Raw genomic sequence first — 25,801 nt, 5'->3', positions numbered from 1 at the left:
TGGAATAGCATATACTCATTATTCAGTACTGTGAATAATAACCCTAACAACATTTTGATTTCATGTTGCTTTTAACTGGTAAAACCCAATTTGTGTTATGCAAGATAAACCTCAACACATTATATGGTAAAAATCACCTAGAGATTCATTTTAATAAGTTCAGCCTCCTGAAATCCTTGCATTATAATTCCCACACTGACAATCACATCACTGCTGATCGGCAGCAACTACGCTGTTAAAGTACATGTTCTCTGTTATTTCTGGAGAATATTCGTTTTGTTAGTAAATTTCAACAACACAACATGCATTTGGAATAAAACCACATGATTCCTAAAGCTTTGTGCAATCACATGCAACCTGGAAAATCACCTTTATTTTGCGATATGAAGCTGTAAATAAAAGTGACACTGGCTCTGGCTGTAAGCCACGTTGTAACGAGGTCAGCAGGGACCAAAGAAGAGACGCAGAGAATGACAGCCGCGTTTACGACGCTCTTAAACACATTCTGTTTGAACAATGAGTCAGATTTAAGAGAGCCAACGTCTTTCTTTGAAGTGTCACAGTGATTCACAGGCTCAGCTTTCACACACACTGTTGATTCTGACTGTAAACACGTCTCCTCGCTTTAAAGTGTGTGTGTGTGTGTGTGTGTGTGTGTGTGTGATGCACTGCCCTCTGCTGGAGCGCTTCTCGCCCATGGAGAAATCACTCCACCTGTTTGTTTGGCCTCATCAATATTTCAGCTGTTCAGACAATAGTGAGACTGATGCAACATGTTCAGAAACACAAACCAAAACTCAAACTAAATAAACTCATCTTCAAACATTTCATGCATTTGAGCAAGAAAACTTCATTGCAACAGTACACTGTAAAAAAAATGTATTTATTAATTAATCAAAAAAAAAAAAAAAGTTTATTGGAGTATATTTGATAAGAAATGCTATTTTTGTTTTTCTACTTATATATACAACTTTATATAGAGTTGAGCAAAAATATATTTACGTTTTGCAGAAAAATGAATAAATACAAAAATAAATATAAAAAATAATAATGATACAAATAAATTATAATTACATAAATAAAATGAATACTAAAAATACAAATAATCAAAATAAAAGACACATCAGCTGTTACTGGAGTTGGCTCATATACTGCACGATTTCTTTCATAATATAAATATAATATATCTGTGCTAATGATTTCAAAAGTCTGATCCGATGGCCTTCTGTATGTTTAGTTCATCAAAATTATCAAAATTTCTTCCAAAGTCTTTTTATGCATTTACAGACCAAGTATACTATTATTTTCAGCAATTCCAACAGTACACTGTAAACAGATAGTTTTCGAAGTTAATAATAAAATAAAACTTTTTGAGTATTTACAATGATGAAAAAAGGATTTAAGTTTTTCTACTTCAAAATGTCATGTTTAATTCAATGTGTTATTTGCTGTTCTTTGTAATTACTAGTGAAACTGATTAGCAATTAATGAGAGAAAATTATGTCTGCATCAGTTTTTTTGTCAGTGTACGCACTATAGAAATGTTTTTTGTTAATTTTGTCATTTGATTTTTGTAAAACAAATAAATAAATAAAAACTGCCAGCCGTGGCTTTCATCAAAAACTGCCAGCTGTGGCAATCACCATTTAAATCTCTTTATGTATTTCATAGTTAATACAAAGGAATTTATACTTTATACAGTAACATTTATTTATTTATTTTTTCTCAGTGTGGCAAAAACAAATCCTCTATTTTGATTGTGATTGGCTGTTCTTAACATGTGTTTCTCATGTCGGATCAGGAGGAAAAACACAGGAATATATGTTTCGCATCATCTGAGACTGGAATAAATTCCACATTCACGTAAATCCTCGTCTGATTCATTGCTACAGATAAATAAAGTACTCTTGACATCTAGTGGACAAACCAGATTACAACACAGGTTTTTTTTACCATTCCTTGTATGAAAAAACAGTGCTTTAAAATCATGTGAATTATAATGCAAATTTGCTAATTACAGGGTCATTAATTAAATCACTGATCTCTGAGTGTTTTTTTAGACTGAGATATTAACATTATTCAAGCTTTATTTATTATTAATGAACTTTATTACATTTTGTATACTGAAAAAAATGGTGTGGGATTGAAACAGTTTTCACTTTTTATTACAAATAAATGGCATTGAATTAAATGTGAAATTTTGAAGTAGAAAGACATAGTTCATAGAGAAAAACATACTCCAATAACCTGCTTTACGGACTTAAATAAAAAAATAAAAAATAAAAACTTCAGGATAGAGTGTAGATAAATGATTATTTCCCTAATCCATTGATTATTTACTCAATAACTGGATTTAATTCACCTGTCATGCGACCTTAACGAGCTTAATGTGAATATTCAGCTTTACAGCTCTTGAAGTCAATGATTTCCAACCCAAAAGGAGAACATATTGCATACATTGTATTTTGTTCACTTAACTAAAGTTTTTGATTCGTTGTATTTGTATTTACTATTAAGTATATAGAGTATTTATTTAAGTAACAAAGCTTTAGCACAAACTTTGACCCAAACAAATAATTACAAAGAAGCACACATTAATGGTAACACATTCATTTTATTGACAACTTTGAAAAATAATTTTTCTTTGTATAAAATTACTTTTTTCAAGTTTTCAATACATTTATTCAAACTGATTTCTTAGTTCAACTACATAAATAATTATTTTATTTTATTTAAAGATTTCAAAAACACAAAATATGAATTGAACAAATACTAAATTTACAAAACCAAAAAAAAAAAAAAAAAAAACACACCTTCTATATTAAATGTACTTTGAAAGAAAATTTGGTCAAGAAATCATTGTCACTCAGAAACTGCTAGTAAATTTGACTAATAATTACAAAGAGACACCAAGTGACCCATTAAACATAACATTTTGAAGTAGAAAGACCGAAATAGTATTGTCTTGTAACACGTACTCCAATAATCGTTTTCATTACAAAAATCATATTTTACAGTGTAGCTGAGACTGTGAAAACATAACATGCTAAGTTCCCTGAAAAAAATCTGTCAACTTATAAAACAACTTTTACAGTGCATTTAAATTTAATGCAAGTATATACACTTTTCTTTCCTACAACCCCTGGCAAAAATTATGGAATCACCACACTTAGATGTTGTTTACCCAATTGTTTTACTTCATAACAAATAAACGAATCACAGATATCACACAAAACAATTTTTGTTTAATAATTCAACATTCTGGTTATGTGAAACATACCTAAAAAAAAAAAAAAAAAAAAAAGATATTAAACTCTTTTAATTAATGAAAATGTATTTTCCATATATGGAATCATTCAATGTTGAGGAAAAAATAATGCAATCATTTACCAAAACACACAGTTAGTACTTTGTTGCGCCTCCTCTTGCTTTTATGACGGCCTGAATTCTTTGGGGCATGGACTTCACTAATGAAAAACAATATTCTTCATCAAGCTGGTTCCAACTTTGTCGAATAGAGGTTGACAGATCAGCTTTGCAAGATGGAGCAGGTTTTTTATTTTTTATTTCCACCATAAATTTTAAATCGGCTTGAGATCCAGACTGTTTGCTGGCCATGTCATTGCGCTGTGGCAAGATGCATTATCATCCTGAAAAATGATATCATCACCAAACTTCTTTTCTATTGATGGAATGAGAAAAATGTCAAAAATTTCAATCATATCATATCATATCATATCATAAATGATTTGGGAAATTTGGTTGTTTTCTTCAGGCAGTGATCTTTATACATTTCATTAGAACGGCACCAGACAAAAGTTCCAGCATCATCCCCTTGTCCAGTGCATATCACTTTCATTCAGTCATCCACAATCCATGACTGCTTCTCTTTAGCCCACTGTAACCTTGTTTTCTTCTTCTCCTGTCACACATTGACTCCTTTGTTTTTCATTTGTTTCGTTAAGCATTTTCTATTTTCAAGGCAAATTGATTTGAGTTTTCTATCCTGACGCTGTTGAGGTCAAATTTCATTGTAAAAAGTGATAAGTTGACTTAACTTAAAAAAAAAAAAAAAAAAAATTATTTACTTAATAATTTTAAGGCAGCAGGTTTCCTCAATTTTTTTAAGTTAAGTCAACTTATCACTTTTTACAGTGTAGAAACAACTGACTGGGAACATTCAACTTCTTTTGCCACACTCTGTGATGGATTTCCTTCTTGAAGGAGTTTTATAATCCTTTCCATTGTTTCAACGGACAGCTCTCTTGTTGTGGCCATGTTTCCTTTCAATTAGTCCAACAGCTCGTTAAGGTCTGGAAGCACTCTCTTTTAACTGCTGACTAATTGGCATTTTAGATATCTGCCAGTATTTATTTCAGAAATGCAAATTACAAGCTGATTCCATATTTTTTTCCTCTACTTGATATGGAAAACAATTTTCCATTAATTCAAAAGTTTTAATTGAATTTGTTTGAGGTATGTTTCACAGTGTTGAATTATCAAGCAACAATTGTTTTGTGTCATATCTGTGATTTGTTTATTTGTTATAAAGTCAAAACTTTGGGTGAACATCTTCTAAGTGTGGTTTGCCATGGGTTGTAAAATAGATTCTTTTCATTTTACCTCGACTTTACAGAATTGCACACACTGTAAAATTGTGATTTTTCAAAGTTGCAAATAAAACAAGGATAAATGTTTTACAGGAAAATACTACGTCAGTATTTCATTGTGTTACTTTCTGTTTCTTTGTAATTACATTTAGCTATTTCAGTGTGAAAATTGTTTCAAATTCCATAATTTTTTTCAGTGCAGCGGTTTAATCTGTGGAAACACAATGATTTTAGCTGCCCACCTTCGAGTTCCCATCCAAGCTGGTTGTTTACTTGAGCAAACCTGTGTGAGACGACCTTATCAAAATGACATCTGCAAACACACACTGACAGGCCTTCAGAGAGCGCTAAACTAAAGCTCGCTCATAAATCAAGCTCTGATTCCATCAGACTGCCCACAATGTGCATCTGAGCCATAAGAGAGATCAAATCAATATTTCACCCTTAAATATTTATGTTGTTCAGAAACATCACATGACAGAAGTGGGTAAACTTGCACTGGTTGAGGTCAAGATTGGGTTAGCTGATGTTTCTGCTCATTAGCACAATCTATGTGTTTGGGGAAAGCAGCAGGACACAGTTTGGCTTTTCCAGGCATCCGTAAACGTGCTTCATGCACCAGTGCAGCAAACACTAAAAGTGCACAGAGAACAGAAGTTTCACAGCGAGGCTGAGAGCAAACGCCAGCGCTCCCGAAATCATGATGCTCAGCGCATTAAATATGAAGACGTTACAAGACAGCCGTCCTGGATTTCACATTGTTTGAGGACGCAAAACAGACAGTGAAGAGGAATGGCTCTCACAATCAGACAATCATCAAAGTGCGATCAAATAAAGTTCAAAACAAGACATCATTCATTATTCGTCTTTAATACAGAAAATCTCCTCCCCTCCCCAGGCTATCCAAGATTACGATGAGTTTGTTTCTTCATCAGATTTGGAGAAATGTAGCATTGCATCACTTGCTCAGCAATGGATCCTCTGCAGTGAATGGGTGCCGTCAGAATGAGAGTCCAAACAGCTGATAAAAACACTCCATGGATGATGGATTTTTCTCAGCTTTTGTCTTCTCAAAATGTTAACTGATGGACTGGAGTGTTTTTATTAGCTGTTTGGACTCTCATTCTGACGGCACCCATTCACTGCAGAGGATCCATTGCTGAGCAAGTGATGCAATGCTACATTTCTCCAAATCTGATGAAGAAACAAACTCATCTACTGAAGGTTCATTTTCATTTTCATTTTCATATTCCTTTAACACAAATTATTTAATACACATTTAATACAGATGAGCCACAGTAATAGCGATGCAATTAATTTCTTAAATATGGCTAAATAAAAATAGCCTCCACTTATTTATAATGTCTTTGTTAGGATTTCTAAAATTAGAAGTCTTAAAAATGGATCAATTAGTATCCATTTTTCTAGCTAAATGTCATTTAAAATCACATGAAGGCAAGTGCAGCACTTTATAATCACAGCACAACTTATAAAGACATCTGTTACAAAAATAAACCATGTTTGAATTTTATAAACAATACAGGATGTGTGTGTAATCATCAAATATCACTAAATAAGAAATCGCTGAATGTCTGGCCTTAGTTTGTTTTCTCTCACTAATGGGATTGAATTGAGTGTCCTTTGGGAAATCAGCTGAGAAACAGGGTGACTTTAAAGTCCCTGCCACCAATTTCATGAGTAAAGTCCTGTAAAACACACACGACCACTCAATCATATATGAGGATGTTATGACGTCAAAATGACACGATCTATATGTGTCGTTTATTTAGAGTTCTTTTTTATATTGATCTAATCGAAAAACATGGTTTAAACCTGCTTTGTTCAGCTCTTCGAGAATCAAACAACCCTTCCCATAAAGAAACTATTTTGTTTAAGTAGCATTTCGTTGTCTTTAAGTAAACTAAACATTATCTAGTAAAACATTTTTAGTCAAACATTCAATAATCATGAGTATTGCTTTCGAATGTTTTCTGAATGATCTGAAACTTTAAAAAAATATATATATATGCCAAACTTCTAACCTGGGTTATTATAGTGAACTAAAATAAAAACAATAAAAAAGATGTGCTACCTGAAATAGCAAAATTACCAAAACTAAAAAGCAAAATATAAAAATAAAGAGTAATTCAAAATATGAATAAAAAAACTATCATATCTCAACGATACCAAAGTAACATTGCATCCAACTAAAAACACGCACCATGACTGATGTAAAAATAACATTTTTGTGTAAACATTTTGAGAACATTAGTAAAGACCTGGGGCCTCATTTATAAAATGTTGCACCGAAACCATCCTAAAATTGATCTTACGATCATCTCTCAAATATAAGTACGTATGGTTCATAAAATGAATGTACGTAAAGAAAACGCACGCACGTGTCTCTTTCAGATGTGAAATCTATGAATCGCAAATGATCTTGAACTTGCATGTAAATGAATGGTTTCAGCTCTCTGCCTTGTAAACGACTCCTAATTAATGTTATTAACATGTAAAATATCACCATTTTCAAAAACCTGCAGTTACTCGAACAAGAAAAAGTGCGTACGTCTGCTCAAACCCTGATGTGACGCTAAGCACTTTTCCACGTCAAAGACAGTTTTTTACAAATATGAGCTTTGGCGTGGATTCAAGCGGAAGCACACTCTACGATCAAACCTGAGCATACGCACGCTTTATAAATGAGGCCCCAGATCACTTTGTGCTCTATTAACATAACTGGAAGAACGTTTGTTCATAACTTTGAGAGAACGTTCTGAGAAGCAGGGAATGTGTTAATTGGGAAACATCTTCAAGTTAAAGTGAAGGTGACTCCCATGTGAAAAGAGCACTGGTCAGATCCGCTTCATTAAATAATTAGGCATCAGAGGTTTGTCCAGCTGAACGCGGAGCTGAAACATGTCATGAAAACATGCTCTCGTGTGCTGCAGTCAGCACTCTGCAGCGGCTTTGAGCTGCAAACACTAAATGAGGAGTGAAAGGTGGGTCACGGCTGTCAGGAGACTTAACGCAAAGACAGCAAGAAGAACAAAACCAGAAGCAGCCTATAATGATGAAGGGCACAAGCGAACACAAATGATGGAGATTCAGCTGCATGAGGGATTTAAGATATTTGAGAAGATGCATATATAATAATATTATAATTAATATTCTTCTTAATAATATTAAGATATCAACAAATTGAATTTTTCTCCAATTGAAGATTCACAACCTCAAATGATAGAAAACTGGTCAGATGACGCTGAAGTCATGAGCATGATGGGAGATGAGGATGTGACAGCAGAGCGCTGAAGCATGAAATCAACTCAACATGTTAGTCACCGACATCATGTGACGCTGAAGCGCTGTAAGCATGAAAACTGGACTCTCTGAGTCAGGAGTTTCCTGAAGAGCCGAGCCGAGCTGAGCCAAGTGAAGCGAATCCAGACCTGATCACCTGACTGCGGATGACGTCTCCACACGCGATGCTGGATGATGGGATGAAGACGTTCAACACCACCTGAGACATCTCCAAATCTCTTCAGTATCTCAGCTGTTTCTCCTGACATCTATACCATTAAAATGAGAGTCTCCTGCTCCTCAGACGTTTCTCCTGAGATAAAGACCTCAGTGATCTCCGAATCAGACTTATCTCACACCTCAAAATACTGAAACTGATGCTTTCAGCCCAAAATCAAAAGGGGGAATAGGAAATTATATTTTTCAGAAAGAAAATGAAGATCACAGTGAAAACCATTAAAGGGGACCTATTATGCAAAAATTATTTTTAAAGGTGTTTGAACACAGTTGTGTGGCTGCAGTGTGTGAAAACAACCAGCCTGTAATGGTAAAAATCAACCCATTCATTTTTCTATAATCTCAATAAATCATAAACAGACACTCAGAACAAGCGATTCCAGATTTCTCCCTATAGGTACACGTCACCATCAGGAAGCATAGACACAGGCCTGAGTGAGAAGCTGCAGTCCGCCATTACTGGAGATATTGCCAAAGAGGCAATACAAGTGTTGCATTTTGGGGATGCACCAATGAACATAGGAGCTCCATAGACTCCCTCCATCTGAGCCGCTAAGGACACTGTGGTAGTTTCATTTTCAAAGAAAATGTACCGGAAAAAAATCAATAAAGTCACGCTAACCATTTTACACCGGACTGCCTCACAAACAAGGGTCATTCAATGCTGGATTTTCGCAAAGTCTGATTGGGAAAGAGGGATCAGTACCAGCGCTTTGTGTGTGAACGTCAGATCTAGACAAAGTAAGCACTGTGGTAGTTTGTGGTAGTCAAATAATGCATATGAAAGCAATGCGAGTCGATCGCTTGAGAGTTTCTGACAGTTTCAGTGTGTGAGATTGTTGTGTTTTGCCGGTGTGCCGGCGGGAGCATTAGCTTTTAGAGCTCCGCCCATTTGCATTTAAAGGGACAAGGAAAAACGGCACATTTTGGCTCATACCCTAAAAGTGGCAACTTAAACAAGCTATAAAAAATGATCCGTGGGGTATTTTGAGCTAAAACTTCACATACTCACTCTGGGGACATCAGAGACTTAGTTGACATCTTGTAAAAAGGGGAATAATAGGTCTCCTTTAAATAGTATTGTATTGTGATCATATTTTCATTATAAATATTTTCATTCTAAATTAAAATTTGCATTATTTTAATTGCTGCAATGTTTCCAGTTGTGTCTCTTTTATTAGAATTGTTCCCCATTCTGATTCTTATTAATATAAAAATAAGTGTAAAAATTATGTATTGTAAATAATAATAATAATAACATTTTATTTTATTTTCATTATAAATATTTATATTTTCATTATTAAATAAAATTTTCATTATTTTCATTATTACTGTAATAAAAATAAATTAAATTGAAATTAAATAAGTTAATAAAAGCAAAAGTAAAAATAAATTGAAAAATTATGTACTATATTATAAAAATAAAAAAAACTTTTTAAAGTATCCTATTTCATTATAATACAAAGTACAATTTAATATTATTTTTTGCATTACAGTAATGAGAATTTGGGGCGTAAATGTGGGGGCAAAAAACATAAAAAATAATGTCAACATGCAAATAAAATAATATAAGATTCATTTTAAGAACAGTTTATTTTTCTTTTGATCCTGAAGACCGGGACATTTTCCTGACACAATTAACAGCAACTGAAATCATTCAGGCATTATAAGTGTGATCACGCATGACATGACATGACACAGCGAGAGAGAGAGAGAGAGAGAGGATGTGTGAGAGAGAGAGAGAGAGACACACAGAGAGTCTTTCACAGCTACAACACTGTGTTCGTCTCTCAGTTCTGCTCTCTCCATCTCCACTCGTTCATGATCTCTGTGTTTAATGATGGATCTGTAAGGATGAACTCGGAGGACGTTTGGAGACGTTTCTGCTGTGAAAATCCTGTGAGGAACTGAAGAATCACTTCGTCCAGGAATTAAACACATCATGGATCTTTCATTCATGGCTGCGCAGGTATGATATGTTTGGCATTATGCATTAAAGATACGAGTTTTACATGAACATAAACCTGTTCACTTTAAAGCGGTGCAACATGTGAGTTTAGAGCTCAAGATCCTCATCCATCCACTGATGTGATTTCACTTCTTCTGACAGCTTCTTCATGCCTTTCTGTACAATTTAACCAGTACCAGAGAGACTGGCTTACTTTTTAGATATTTAATATTGATGTTTATGTATATTTATTTACTATAGTCTCACATGTCTCCTCTAGAGTTTCAGGAGAGAGATCATGTCTCAAACTGTGCTCAGACTGGCCAAGATACCAAAGCCAGTGACCAAAAGTCAGAGATCTCACTACGTTCACAAACATTTCTCAACATGCGATCTAAACTGCTCCACATTCATTTTATACATTCTTACTATGACAACTATTAAAAAAATTTGGGTCTGTTTTTAAAGAAATTCCCATTCAAATAAAATGTTAAAATGTATGTAAAAATTTAAAATGTTATATAATGACATTGTAAAAAATAATTGTACACATTTAACAGCAACTGAAATCATTCAGGCATTATAAGTGTGATCACGCATGACGTGACATGACACAGAGAGAGACATTACAAAATATTTGTCAAATTAAAAAATGCTATATGATATAATGATTAAAAATTCATTATTTTGATATAATGAAAACTAAAATAGATAAATGAATCAAATTAATAAGATAAAATTAATATTAATACTAATTCATTAAAAAATAAATGCATTAAAAATATGTAATACTATGAATATACGTTAAAATTATGTTTTATTATTTATTTATTTGCATTACAATAATGACAAAATGCAAAATGCCAAAAATCTAGGAAATCTATAATATTATGAACATTATAAATGATAAAATCAAACTATGCATATTAAATAAATATATTTATTTTATGGGTCAGAGTATGTCACAGTCTTCAAGTTTCCTCAATAAAAAAATGTTCTATTGTAAGAACAAATAATTTTTTCTTTTAACAGTTAATTATATCTTTGAACTCACTTTGCAAAGACCTTTTATGTCTTATTTGAAAGTGATTTTTTTAACATCCATCACAGAGAAGAAAGAACGTGTAAATGAATGAACACTTCTTATTCTGGTACATCACATATCAATGAAGAAGAAAAATGGTTGTTTTTTAGACTCTTCGGGCATTTTGACTAAAAGAGAGATGTGTTTTATCAAGACCAGAGTGATCTAATCGTTGAATGCACGTCAGAAGCAGTCAAACAATTGCACCTATTTATCTTTCGATGACTTTTCGATTACAAATGAACGCGGCACACTCCATTAACCTACTGCAAGAAATAATTCATGAATCGAACATTGTGAAAAACACTATTGTTCACAAACTCCACATCAGGCTTTGAGTAAATGCATCTGCCATCAACACACCAGCTCCAACGTGAGCGAGTGGACAGCAGGTGCTGAACAATCAGAAGTGTCCCAAACCATCAGTCAGAGAAAGTCTCGCGGCAGCGTCGGCTCACGTTTCAAACAACAGGAATGAATCTTCTAGAGCAAAAGTGTCAGACAGGCCCCGGCGGCATCAGCGTGGCTCCAGTGACCCTCCAGAGTCACTTTCCTCCGCGCTTCTTCACTGCTGCGAGCGCTCGACACAGACACACACGGCACAGTCACGAGTTCACACTTTATTCACCACAAAACCAGAAAGTGCATGCTGAATAATAACACGTGGTTATAAACGCATACAGAAATTATTATTACAGAGCATTAATTCTGCAAAAAAATAGTTTTTTTGACGTTGTAAAATAGATTATTGAAGCATGTTTTACAAGAAAATATCATTTTAGTATTTTGATTACAAAAGTTCACATTTATTTCAATATATTACTCACCATTTCTTTATAATTATTTGTGAAATTTACTAGCAATTTCTGAGTGAAAACTGTTTTAAAGTAAATCCTACACCATTTTTTTCAGTGAAGATCTGTTATTTTAGTATTATTTATACACATTTATTGGTATAATATTTTGAATAGCTTTTAGTTTTATATTTTCAAGTTTCATTTTAATTTTATTTAAATTGTTAGTAATTTTATGTGATTTGTCATATTTATTCTCTTTTTTCAGATTTAATTCTGTTTTACTTTTTATTTTTAGGTAGTAATTTTAGTGCTTAGTTGCCAAAAGAACATTTTTCATTTAGTTTTAAGTTTAGTTTTCATTTCATTTTCATTTCACTTATATTTTATTTTATTTATTTTATTTCATGTTAAGTTTTAATTTTCATTTTTAATAAACCTTTTAGTAATGTTATGTGATTTTGTCATTTTTATTAATAATTTAAAAATACTATGTATGTTGAATTTATTGTATACTTCAATTTTAATTTAGATTTTATTTATAGATTTTTTTTTTTTATTTCCAGTTAGTAATTTTAGTGCTTCATTTCTAATTTTCATTTAAAGTTTTTCATTTAATATTTATATTTTATTTTAGCTTAATTTCAATTAACAAAAATGTTTTGGTTTAATTTTATTAAACAATAATAACCCTAGTGAAGATGTGTTTAGTGTTTGTCATAAAACAATGGCCTATAAGTATCTGGACACTTACAAACAATATTCATATTCCATCTATTGTACTTTTAGCATTTTTAACTACCAAACTTATTTTTCTCAAATGTTTTGATCGCAAAGTGTGTTTGTGCATCTTTCTTTTCAGCTAATGATTTTTTTTTATATTTGTGACCTTGGACCACAAAACCAGTCATTTTTTGAAATTGAGAACTGAAACTGAATAAATAATCTTTCCATTGATGTATGGTTTGTTAGGATCGGACAATATTTGGCCGAGATATATTTGAAAATATGGAATCCGAGGGTGCAAAAAAGTCAAAATATTGAGAAAATGGCCTTTAAAGTTGTCCAAATTAAGTTCTTAGAAATGCATAATACTAATCAAAAATAAAGTTTTGATATATTTACGGTAGGAAATTTACAAAATTTTATATCTTCATGGAACATGATCTTTACTTATATCCTAATAATTTTTGGCATAAAAGAAAAATCGATAATTTTGACCAATACAATGTATTGTTTGCTTTTGCTACAAATATACCCATGCTACTTAAGACTGAGTTTGTGCTCCAGGGACACATTTTGTATCTAATGCACTGACATTCACATATTTTGAATGCATTTTGGGGTCACTGTACAGGGGTCATCATGTACTGTAAACGCTGATGCATTTCATGCTGTCAACATTATTTATGACCTGCTCATGAATCCAGTGCTTGAAAAATGAGAACGGAGTGCTAGGAGAGCAGGAATAGTATTTCAGTGGCGTGTTGTTTGGAGACACTGTAACTCTTGTTCTACTGATGCTTCAGACACACGTGCTGCTTCCTGTGGAGCTTCTATTTGATTTGAACTTCCTCAGCGCTACAAGAAACCCTTTGCGATGCGTGACACGCTGAGTTCCCCTTTAGGAACTCGAGCTGCGTCGGAAAATACTAGGGGAACGCTTTCAGCGATACCATGCTCTGAATCATATGTGTAATCAGTCCAATCGATGGGCGAGACGTCATGGGCAGGTGACGTAACGACCAGGAAGCTTAGAAGCATGTGAGGTGCAGCCGGCCTTAGCTTTCTGTCGTTGAGCAAAGCTCTGTGTGTGTGTCAGTCACGATCTATGTTCTGTGAGTCTTATTTACTGTTGTTTGTCAAGTTACACCAAGCATTCAGCAACGTAAAGCTCCAGCATGTCTAAAGCAAAAGAAAAGGCAAATAAGGGCTAAAGTAGGTTACGTTATGGACTGTGTGTTCCTCCCTGCCCACGCTACATCACGAGCAGGGATTCACACAGTTTGTGCGTGGTCTGCTTGGGAGCGAAGCACGCAGAGTCGGCTCTTGTGGGGGCCGACTGCCCGCATTGTGAGCGGCTTCCACTGCGTACTCTTCGCTCCCGGAAGGCTCTCTTTGAGGAGGGAGCCTTCACCAGCGTTCCTCATGGTGCTGGCCCCACTTCCGCTGAGGCGGAGCAGCAGCTGCACTCGTGGGTTTCGCAGCTGGATCTGGTGGAGGGAATGGAGACGGGCGAGTCCCTATCTTCTTCCTCACCTGCCAGATCCACTGCATGCTCTCTGGGATCGGAAGCCCATTCTACGGTTTCTTCCCCCCAGGGAGTGGGCTCGGCGCTCCTCCTATCTTTCTCCAAGGAGGTTGATGTTGACGAGGAATTGCCCCCTCAGTCCCCCAAGTATGAGGAGCTATTAGAGGTAGTTACTCGTGCGGTAGCCAACATCGATTGGCCCGCCAAGAAACAGGCTGAAACGCAGAAAAGCAAACTCCACGCCGGAGCCTGCCTTTTTTTCCCGATCTCCACACAGAGGTGTCGAGATCGTGGAAGATACCTTTCTCGGCCCGCTTATTCATCCCCGCCTCTGATTACTATGGCAATGTAGCGGGGCTGGGTGATTGCGGTTACAAAGCGATGCCCCGGGTAGAGCAGACGCTTACGAGCAATCTGTCCCGCGGCGCGTCATCGTCTCTGAAGGCTACGGTCTTGCCCTCCAAGCCGCTGCGAACCACTTTAGCGCTGGTGGGCAAGGGGCACACGGCAGTGGGTCAGGCTGCGTGTTACAGGCGTACCAAGCCGACCTGCTAAAAGAGCTGGATGAAGGCGAGCAAGTCAATTCAGATGACATTTCAGAACGTAGGAGAACCACTGATCTTGCTCTCCGTGCCACCAAGGAGACCGCCTGTGCCATTGGGCGGTCTATGGCAGCTCTGGTGGCGGCGGAGAGGCATCTGTGGTTGACCCTGTCCGATATGAAAGAGAAGAACAGGGTCTTCCTCATGGACGCCCCGCTTGTGCCTTCTGGTCTGTTTGGCGACGCCGTTAATTCTGTCATCGACAGATACCAGGAGGTTCGTAAACAGGTGGCGGCGTTTCAGCAGTTTCTCCCTCACCGTTCTATAGCCCAGCCGTGTACCAGCTCCTCATACAGGGAGGTTCAAAAACAGAGTGTTGCCTCTCGCGCTACCCCGCAACAGGACCGAAGTCAGCAGCACTCTAAGTTGGAGGCTTCTAAGGCGAAGCCCAATCTGAGGGTCGTGCTTCAGTCTAGGAAGCCCTCAACGAAGCGGTCCTGACGTCCATAAGCCCAGGGCTGCTTAGGGCGGCCCCTACTGGGGAAGAGCGGGGTGCACCGCATTACACGGTGTCCATCTCTCCTCAGTGCCCTCAGGAGATCGTTTTGCCAACCCTGCCAGTGTTCCAGGGCGCAGCGGTCTCCAGAGAGTGCAGCTAGTTTGGCCGTCTCTTGCCGGTCCTCCGCTTCAGGGCACCGAGCTAGCAGCTCCAGGCACTCCAGAGGCCAGTCTCGAGAGACTGGTTCCCTTAGTAGATTATTTAGCAGCGTGGAAATTACTGCCAAATGTATCTTGTTGGGTCCTGCAAACTGTAGAAAGAGGCTATTGAATTCAGTTCGGTGCTCCGCCGCCACCTTTCAAAGGGGTCTTTCTCACATTAGTGGGCCCGGACAGTCTCTGGTATTAGAACAAGAAGTGAACACTCTCTTGAGGAAGGAGGCCATCGAGGTGGTCCCTCCTCTCAACAGAGAGTCCGGGTTCTACAGCCGGTACTTCATTGTTCCAAAGAAGGATGGGGGTTGCGTCCAATTTTAGATCTGCGGCTATTGAACCACTCAGTCTTGCGTCTGAAGTTCAAAATGCTTACTGTCAAACAGGTCGCGTCTCAGATCAGGTCCAAGGACTCATTTGTCACAATAGATCTAAAAGACACATACTTCCATGTCTCCATCCTTCCCACTCACAGGAAGTTCCTGAGGTTTGCTTTCATGGGCGAAGCTTACCAATATAGGGTTCTTCCCTTCGACCTAGCACTCTCACCCCGTACTTTCACGAAGTGTGTGGATGCTGCTCTGGCTCCTCTGCGACTCCAGGGCATACGCATACTCAATTACATCGATGATTGGTTGATTTCAGAGCAGATGGTGGTTCGGAATCGAGATGTCGTTCTCGCTCATATGAAAGAGCTGGGGTTAAGACTAAATGCCAAGAAAAGTGTGCTTTCTCCATTACAGAGGACCACTTATTTGGACGTGGTGTGGGATTTGACCACGATGCAGGGACGTCTGTCTCCTGCTCAGAAACGAGTCAATCCTCAATGCAGTTGCAGTGTCAAACAGTTTCAGAAACTGTTGGGTCTGATGGCAGCTGCATCCAACATGATACCTTTTGGCCTACTGTACATGAGACCCCTACAGTGATGGCTCAAGACCAAGGGGTTCTCCCTGAGGGGCAAACCGCTTCGCATGATCAAAGTCACGCAGCGATGCCTACGTGCCTTAGACATGTGGAGGAAACCTTGGTTCTTGTCTCAGGACCCGGTGCTGGGAGCTCCTTGTCGCCGTGTAACGCTAGTGACAGATGCCCTGCCCGCGGTCTGTGGAGTGGTCGCCATCTCACGTGGCACATCAACAGCCTGGAGATGCTGGCTGTGTTTCTAGTACTCAAACACTTTCTTCCAGACCTAAGAGATCGCCATGTGTTGGTGCGCACTGACAACACAGGGGTGGTCTTTTATATCAACCACCAGGAAGGTCTGCGTTCGCGCTACTTGTACAACCTGGCGCACCAGATCCTTGTGTGGTCCCAGGACAAGCTCCTCTCTCTGAGAGCAGTTCATATTCCTGGGCATCTCAATATGGGATCAGACATCCTGTCGAGGCAGGGGCTGAGGCCCGGGGAATGGATGCTTCACCCCGAGGTGGTGAAGCAGATATGGAGAGTTTTTGGCCAAGCTCAGGTGGATCTGTTTGCGACTCGTCAGACATCGTACTGTCCCCTCTGGTTCTCTCTGACTCATCCAGCTCCACTGGGGCTGGATGCTATGGTACAGACTTGGCCGAGGCTTCATCTGTAAGCCTTTCCCCCTGTGGTCCCCCTAAGAGAGGTCATCTTGCTTCCAAACAGACCCTCAGCCGGTGGCTTTTTTTTTTTCCACTTCCGGCGCTGCTCTGAACAGTCGACGTTAAGGATGGCTCCGCTCAATTTGTGCTCTTATATACTTTTTTACGCATTTTTACTTTCTCTTTTTAAACACACAACGTCTGCACTATTTATATACGACAAAAGAACACTTTTGGACATTGGACACCGCTGCACTAACCTGCTTCAGGACACTTTATCCACGGATCCAGCGTGGCCATTGGAGATACTTCGGAACACCGAAGTTAACTGAATAATCCCAGGAGGCGAAAGAAACACCACGGGCGACGAGCTGGAATTTGTGACAGACTGAGAAAAAAGGCTCACAGTCCTCCTCTACTGAGTGTTCTGCTCGCTAATGTCCAATCCTTGGAAAATAAGATGGACGATCTTAGAGCCAGGATAAGTTTCCAACGGGACATTAGGGACTGTAACATCCTTTGTTTGGTTGAAACATGGCTCACACCCTCGGTCCCAGATACCGCTGCAACACCGTCTGATAACTTTTCTGTTATACGGATGGACAGAACAGCCGAGGCCGGAAAAACCAAAGGTGGTGGAGTGTGTTTCATGATTATCTCCATTCTGTCGCATTCCTGCTCGCCTCATCTGGAACATCTCTCCATTATCTGCCGCCCATTCTACCTACCCCGAGAGTTCCCAGCGATCATCGCTACTGCCGTTTACATTCCACCTCAGGCAGACACCAGCTTGGCCTTGTCCAAACTACACGATGAGCTCAGCGGCTACATCAACAAACACCCTGACGCTGCCTCTATCATCGCGGGGGACTTCAACAAAGCCAACCTCAGGAAGGTCATGCCGAATTTCCATCAGCATGTATCCTGTCCAACTAGAGGACCGAATACACTGGATCATTGCTACACTCAGTTTAAGAATGCCTATAAAGCTCGTTCCCTGCCGGCTTTTGGTAAATCGGACCATGCCACCATTTTACATTTTTACATTTACATTTAGTCATTTTGCAGATGCTTTTATTTGGGGAATACATAAAGCGATTCATCTTGAAGGGGCAATCCGACAAACGAAGTGCTTGTAACACCAAGTCTCAGGCATTGTTTAAATAAGTACAAGCTAGCAAGGGAAGGAGAAAGAGTTTTTTTTTTTTTTATGTGTAGGGTGAAGTCAAGTAGTGTCGAAAGAGATGAGTTTTCAGCTGTTGCTTGAAGATTGACAGGGATCCAGCACTCCGAATATGGGTGGGAAGATCATTCCACCAGCCAGGAATGGTGACCGAGAATGTTCTGGAGAGTGATTTTGAGCCTCTTTGTGATGGTACCACGAGGCGTCGCTCACTAGCAGATCTCAGACTTCTGGAGGGGATGTAGATTCTTAATAGTGAGTGCATGTAGGCGGGTGCTGAGCCTGTGGTTGTTCTATAAGCAAGCATCAGTGTCTTGAACTTGATGCGAGCTGCGATTGGTAGACAATGCAATGAGATAAAGAGAGGTGTAACATGGGCTCTTTTGGGTTCCTTGAAGACCAGTCGTGCCGCATTCTGAATCATTTGTAGAGGTTTGACTGTGTTTGATGGAAGTCCAGCCAGAAGAGCATTGCAGTAGTCCAGCCTAGAAATGACAAGGGCCTGGACAAGAAGTTGTGCAGCATGCTCCGTCAGAAAGGGCCTGATCTTTCTGATGTTGTCTAGTGCAAACCTGCAAGATCGAGCAGTCTTTGCAATGTGGTCTTTGAAGGTCAGCTGGTCATCAAAGATTACACCAAGATTTCTGACCGAAGTTGATGGGGTAATTGTTGATGAACCTAACTGGATCGTGATGTCATGCTGTAGAGTCGGAGCGGCGGGAAAGACAAGAAGCTCAGTCTTTGCCAGGTTGAGCTGAAGGTGATGTTCTTTCATCCATGCCGAGATGTCCGCCAGGCAACCTGAGATCCTTGCAGCTACCGTTGGATCATCTGGTTGAAAGGAGATAGAGCTGTGTGTCATCAGCATAGCAGTGGTAGGAGAATCCATGTGCCTGTATGATGGGACCCAGTGATGTAGTGTATGTGGAGAAGAGGAGGGGTCCAAGAACCGATCCCTGAGGAACCCCAGTGACCAGTGTATGTGCTTTGGATACCTCCCCTCACCAGGCCACCCTGAAAGACCTACCAGTGAGATAGGATTCAAACCAGCGAAGTGGAATTCCAGCAATGCCCAGTGATGAGAGAGTGGAGAGGAGTATCTGATGATTGACAGTGTCAAACGCAGCAGATAGGTCCAGCAGAATGAGGACTGATGATTTGGAATGGGCTTTTGCAATTGCAGGGCTTCAGTGACCGAGAAGCGCAGTCTCAGTTGAATGGCCACTCCTGAAACCTGACTGTTTAGCGTCCAGTTTGTTGTTCTGTGAAAGAAACAATAAGACCTGGTTGAAGACAACACGTTCAAGTGTTTTCGCTATGAATGGAAGGAGAGAGACAGGTCTATAGTTTTCTATAAGAGAAGTGTTTAATGTAGGTTTTTTGAGCAGTGGGGTTACCCGAGCCTGCTTGAACGCAGTGGGGAAGATGCCTGTGAGGAGGGATGTGTTGATGATGTGTGTGAGTGCGGTAGGCGTGGGAGAGATTGCTTGCAGAAGGTGCGAGGGGATTGGGTCAAGAGGACATGTTGTAGGATGGTTGGAGAGAAGAAGTTTGGATACTTCAGCCTCCGTCAGGGGACAGAAGGAGAAGATGGGAGTTTTAGCAGTGGATGTGGTTGGTTGGGAGTCCTGTGTGCGTGGAGGTGAGAACTGATCCCTGGTCGATCTAGTTTTGTCTGATGCCATCTCTCAGGACATGTTTTCCTCACACCGGAATATAAACAAAGGATCGTTCAGGAATCCCCGGTGGAGAGAGAAGTGACGCGCTGGTCCTCCCACTCTGAAGCTATGCTACAGGCGTCTCTTGATGACGTCGACTGGGACATGTTCCGGGCGAGTTCAGCTGACGTCAACGAGTTCACGGATGTAGCATTAAGCTTTGTTTACATGCTAACCGACCAAGCCACTGAAACGGTAACAATAAAGACATTCTCTAATCAGAAACCGTGGGTAGACAGAACAATCCTGTAGATGTCGCAGGGCCATACTTCCGGCATCCTTACTAAAGCTTGCTTCATTCCTAGAAGCTAACACCGGCTGCACCTCATGTGCTTTTAAGCTTCCTGGTCATTACGTCACCCGACCGTGACGTCTCGCCCATCGATTGGACTGATTACACATATGATTCAGAGCATGGTATCGCTGAAGCATGGTATCGTTTTCCGATGCAGCGTTCTCTGTTTTTGAACGAGAGGCTGCATCCGAAAACGCTAGGGGAACGCCTTCAGCGTGACCGACTCTGAATACAAGTGTAATCTGTCGAATGGATGGGCGAGACGTCACGGGTGAGGTGACGTAATGACCAGCTGGTATAAAAGCACGTGCGGTGAAACCGGCATCAGCTTCTAGGAATGAAGCAAGCGCGGGCAGGGATGCCGGAAGTGTGGCCTCGAGACGCAGCGTCTCGTTCCCTCGAGGAACTAGGGTTACATACGTAACCTAGAGACGTTCCTCTTCAGGAACTCGAGCTGCGTCCGAAAATGGTAGGGGAATGAGATGCCAACGCCGCCAGGCTTCTAAGTCCCTGCCCAGTGTGTATCCCTGCGGAGCACATCTAGGGCGAGAGGACGGAAGAGCCTGGAGTGGCCCGCATGTCAAGGCCATAAAACCTGACAAAGGTCAGGGGCGTAGACCATCCTGCAGCGTTGCAGATGTCCTGTAATGGGACACCTGCGAGAAAGGCCTTGGAGGCCGCCACACTTCGTGTGGAGTGAGCTCTGACTCCCATCGGCGAGGGGAGATCAGAGGACTCATAGGCCATGATAATGGCCTCCACAATCCACCGACTGAGGGTCTGTTTGGAAGCAGAAAGACCTCTCTTAGGGGGACCATAGCAAATCAGCAGTTGGTCCACCCTTCTCCACAGGGCAGTTCTGTGGACGTATGCATCCAGCGCTCGCACTGGACACATACAGTTATGCTTCTGCTGGTCTGGCTCCCTGAAGGGAGGAGGACTGAAGGCCTGCAGTACGACAGGCTGTGGCGTGACAGAAGGAACTTTGGGGACATACCCTGCACGAGGGTACAAAAAGGCTTTGGCCATACCAGGCGCAAAGTCCAAATGAGTAGGGGCCACTGAGAGGGCCTGCAGATCCCCAACTCTCTTAAGAGAAGAAATCGCCAGAAGAAATACAGTCTTCAGAGTGAGATGGCGATCAGAGATCTCCTTAATAGGCTCGAAAGGAGGCCTACAGAGAGCATCCAACACCACAGCCAGGTCCCATGGAGGAACACGGGACCGTACTGGAGGCCTTAGCCTCAGCGCACCGCGGAGGAAACGTGTAACCAGGGGGTGTCTGCCCACTGACTGTCCACCAAGAGAGGTGTGGTAGGCCGAAATCGCCGCCACATAAACCTTCAAGGTGGAGTGGGTTAACCCTGTGGAGAATCGAGCCTGCAGGAACTCCAGCACTGTACCAACCGGGCAGTTGACTGGGTCGACCTGGCGGTCTCCGCACCATGAAGTGAAAAGTTTCCACTTCAAGGTGTACAGTTTCCTCGTTGAGGGAGCTCTGGATTGGAGGATGGTCTAAACAACCTCGGTTGAGAGACCGGAAGCTATGAGCTGTGCCCCTTCAGGGGCCATACCCACAGCTTCCACAACTCCGGGCGGGGGTGCACAGGGGTGCCCCCTGCCTGTGAGAGGAGATCCCTCCTGACGGGAATCTCCCATGGAGAGCCGTCAAGGAGAGAAATCAGGTCCGAGAACCATACACGGCCCGGCCAGAACGGGGCTACTAACAGCAGCCGGACCCTGTCCCGGCGCACTCTCTCCAGAACTCCGGGGAGCAGAGCAATCGGGGGAAAGGCGTACAGACGAAGCCTCGGCCAAGTCTGTACCATGGCATCCAGCCCCAGTGGAGCTGGGTGAGTCAGAGAGTACCAGAGGGGACATTGCGATGTCTCCCAAGTCGTAAATAGGTCCACCTGAGCCTGGCCAAACACTCTCCAAATCTGCTTCACCACCTCTGGGTGAAGCATCTATTCCCCGGGCCTCGGCCCCTGTCTCGACAGGATGTCTGCTCCCACATTGAGATGCCCAGGGATGTACACTGCTCTCAGCGAGAGGAGTTTGCCCTGGGACCACACAAGGATCTGGTGCGCCAGCCCGTACAGGGGGCGTGACCGCAGACCTCCTTGGTGGTTGATGTAAGAGACCACTGCCGTGTTGTCGGTGCGCACCAACACATGGTGATCTCTTAGGTCTGGGAGAAACACGGACACGTGAGCTCCCAGCACTGGGCCCTGAGACAAGAACCAAGGTTTTCTCCACATGTCTAAGGCACGTAGGCACCGCCGCGTGACCTTGATCATGCGAAGTGGGTTCCCTCTCGGGGAGAACCCCTTGGTCTTGAGCCACCACTGTAGGGGTCTCATGTACAGCAGGCCAATAGGTATCATGTTGGACGCAGCTGCCATCAGACCCAGCAGTCTCTGAAACTGCTTGATAGTGAGCAACACTTTCATATGAGCGAGAACAACATCTCGATGTTGAGCCGCCATCTGCTCTGAATGAGCGAGAATCAACCAATCGTCGATGTAATTGAGTATGCGGATGCCTTGTAGCCGCAACGGAGCTAACGCGGAATCCACACACTTCGTAAAAGTGCGGGGTGAGAGTGCTAGGCCGAAGGGAAGAACCCGATACTGGTAAGCTTCGCCCCCGAACGCAAACCCTCAGGAACTTCCGCGTCTTTTAGATCGATTGTAACAAACCAGTCCTGGGACCTGATCTGAGACACAACCTGTTTGAGCTTGAGCATCTTGAACCTCAGTCTACTGACTGAGCGGTTCAACTGACGCAGATCTAAAATGGGATGCAACCCTCCATCCTTCTTTGGAACTATAAAGTACCGGCTGTAGAACCCGGACTGTCTCTCGTGAGGAGGGACCACCTCGATGGCTTCCTTTCTTAAGAGAGTAATTACTTCTCGTTCCGAACCAAACTGGATTTTGTAACCTCTCTCTACAATGTGCAGGACCCACTGAGACACATTTGGCAGTAGTTTCCATGCTGCAAAATAGTCTACTAAGGGAACCAGTCTCTCGAGACTGGCCTCTGGTGTAATCAGAGCGGCTAGTTCGGTGTCCTGGAATGGCACACCAGCAGGAGACAACCGAACTAGCTGCTCTAGAAATCCCCGAAGGGGTGGCGAGCATCTCAGCTCCGCTACGTTTCCGGGCGGAGAGAACTGAGATATGTGCTCGCTGGAGATCGCTGCGCCTGGAACACCATACGTGGCAGGGTTAGCAGAACGATCTCCTGAGGGCACTGAGGAGAGACGGGCACCGTGTAATGCGGTGAACGCCGCTCTTCCCCAGCGAGGGCTACCCTCATAAGCCCTGGGCCATAAGCATCAGGGCCTCTTGGCTGAAGACCTCTTTGCCTGAAGGACGGTCCGTAGATCCGGCTTAGGCTTCGAGGCCCCCGACCGAGAGCCTTTCTTACTGCCCCGGCTCCGCCGCGGGGGAGCACAGGCGGCGACACTCTCTTTCTGCGCCTCTCTATGTGAGGAGCCAGCACGCGGCAGGGGCTGCTCTAGCCCAGTAGCCCCCTGAGCTAGAGAGCGGCGAGGGAGAAACCGCTGGAACGCCGCCGCCTGCTTCCTGGCCAGAAGGTGAAAGCGGGGTGTCCAGGAGGAAGACCCTGTCACGGTCTTTGATATCTGACAGGGTCAACCAGAGATGCCTCTCCGCCACCACCAGGGCTGCCATAGACCGCCCAATAGCACGGGCGGTCTCCTTGGTGGCACGGAGAGACAAATCAGCGGTTTTGCGGAGCTCGCTGATATCATCCGCATTGATTCCCTCACCCTCATCTAGGTCTTTGAGCAGGTCAGCCTGGTACGCCTGCAGCACCGCCATGGTGTGCAGACAAGAACCAGCCTGACCTGCTGCCGCGTACTCCTTGCCCACCAGCGCTGACGATGTGCGCAGCGGCTTGGTGGGCAAGGTCGGAGCCTTCAGAGACGACGCAGCGTCAGGGGACAGATAGCTCGCGAGCGTCTGTTCCACCCGAGGCATCGCTCTGTAACCGCGCTCACTCGTCCCTGCCACATTACCGTAGTTATCAGACGAGGGGACGAAGAGGCGGACCGAGAATGGTTTTCCCCACGACCTTGACACCTCGGTGTGGAGGTCGGGAAAAAACGGCAGGCTCCGATGTGGAGGTGGAGTCTTAAACCGCAGAAAGCGTTCGTCCAACTTGCTTCTCTGCGGTTCAACACGACACTCGGCCGGCCAATCGATGTTTAATCTGGCCACAGCACGAGTGACCACCTCCACAAGCTCCTCATATTGGGCCGAAAGAGAGGGCGAAACATACTCGGCGCTCTCCACGTCAACCTCCTCGGAGGAAGACAGGAGAAGTGCCGAACCCGCTGCCCGAGGAGAAGTAACCGCATGGCGGGCTTCCGATCTCGGGGAGCGGTCAGCGGATCTAATGGGTGAGGATGGAGATAGAGACTCGCTCGTCTCCGATCCCTCCATCAGATCCCACTGCGAACCCCACGAGTGCCGCCGCCGTTCCGCTGCAGGTAATGCTGGTGAAAGAACCCTCCTGGGAAAAAAGGGCCTTTTTGGGAGCGAAGCGTACGCAGCAGGAAGGGTACGCTCCCTCGAGAGCCGACTCTGCGTGCCTCACTCCCAAACAAACCACACACAAGCTGTGTGTATCACCTGCAGACAAATAGCGTTTGCAGGGAGGAACACACAGCTTGTATTGTGATCTGCTCTCGCCCTTCACATGCTTAGCCTTATACTGGCTCTTTGACATGTTTAATTTCAAAGGACAGACAACACCAAATAAGACACACAGTTTAGACACAGAGCGCTAGCTGAATGACAGAAAGCTGATGCCGGTTTCACCGCACGTGCTTTTATACCAGCTGGTCATTACGTCACCTCACCCGTGACGTCTCGCCCATCCATTGGACAGATTACACTTGTATTCAGAGCCGGACGTTCCGAAGGCGTTCCCCTAGCGTTTTCGGACGCAGCTCGAGTTCCCGAAGAGGAACCATGGTTACATATGTAACCTGGGACGTTAAGTTAGTTAAAGTGAGTTAAACATGTTAATATGTTTGGAAATTGATGCATTAAAACACATGAGGTTAGTTTGGTTCTCTAGAGGAATGTCCACATACACAACCACTTGAGACATCACTTTCATAATTTATTTCTTATTTTAGCCTCACCTCAAAACACCATCTTAGAAGTTTTTTTCATACCTCAAAAGTCTTGAATGGAAATCTGAGTAACGCCTCCATTTAGTGTCAACTTTTTTCTGAGATTTTTCTCCTAAAAAATCCATAAATATTGTAATAAATATTTCTTATATATATATATATATATATATATATATATATAGTATATAATTCAAGTAATTTTTTTATTTATTTATGCATTTTGACATTGCTTTTTATGTCAATTACATGCATGCATTTACACCTAAATTCTCATTACCGTAATGCAAAAGTTTTTGTTTTACTATGTTAAATTGTAACATATTATGCTTTGCTGCATTTAATTTATGCTATTTTTAAAATCATTATATAACTTTTTTCTTCTTA

The 25,801-nt window shown here is 42.0% G+C and overlaps 1 protein-coding gene across 2 annotated transcripts in view; it reads left to right on the top strand.

Moving 5' to 3' along the window:
• The first annotated feature begins 9,962 nt into the window (after window positions 1–9,962).
• LOC131523253 (uncharacterized protein C14orf132) overlaps window positions 9,963–25,801 on the top strand; it is a 36,228-nt gene continuing 20,389 nt past the window's right edge. For both annotated transcript variants that reach the window (XM_058749495.1, XM_058749494.1), the window contains exon 1: window positions 9,963–10,116. In XM_058749495.1, the coding sequence (XP_058605478.1) occupies window positions 10,090–10,116 (27 nt within the window). In that variant the 5' untranslated portion in view covers window positions 9,963–10,089. The remainder of the gene's footprint in view (window positions 10,117–25,801) is intronic.

Source organism: Onychostoma macrolepis, chromosome 17 (genome assembly GCF_012432095.1).
Source record: "Onychostoma macrolepis isolate SWU-2019 chromosome 17, ASM1243209v1, whole genome shotgun sequence".
NCBI lineage: Eukaryota > Metazoa > Chordata > Actinopteri > Cypriniformes > Cyprinidae > Onychostoma > Onychostoma macrolepis.
The sequence above is the reverse complement of the archived record's forward strand: the minus strand, read 5'-3'. Positions and strand labels throughout refer to the sequence as shown.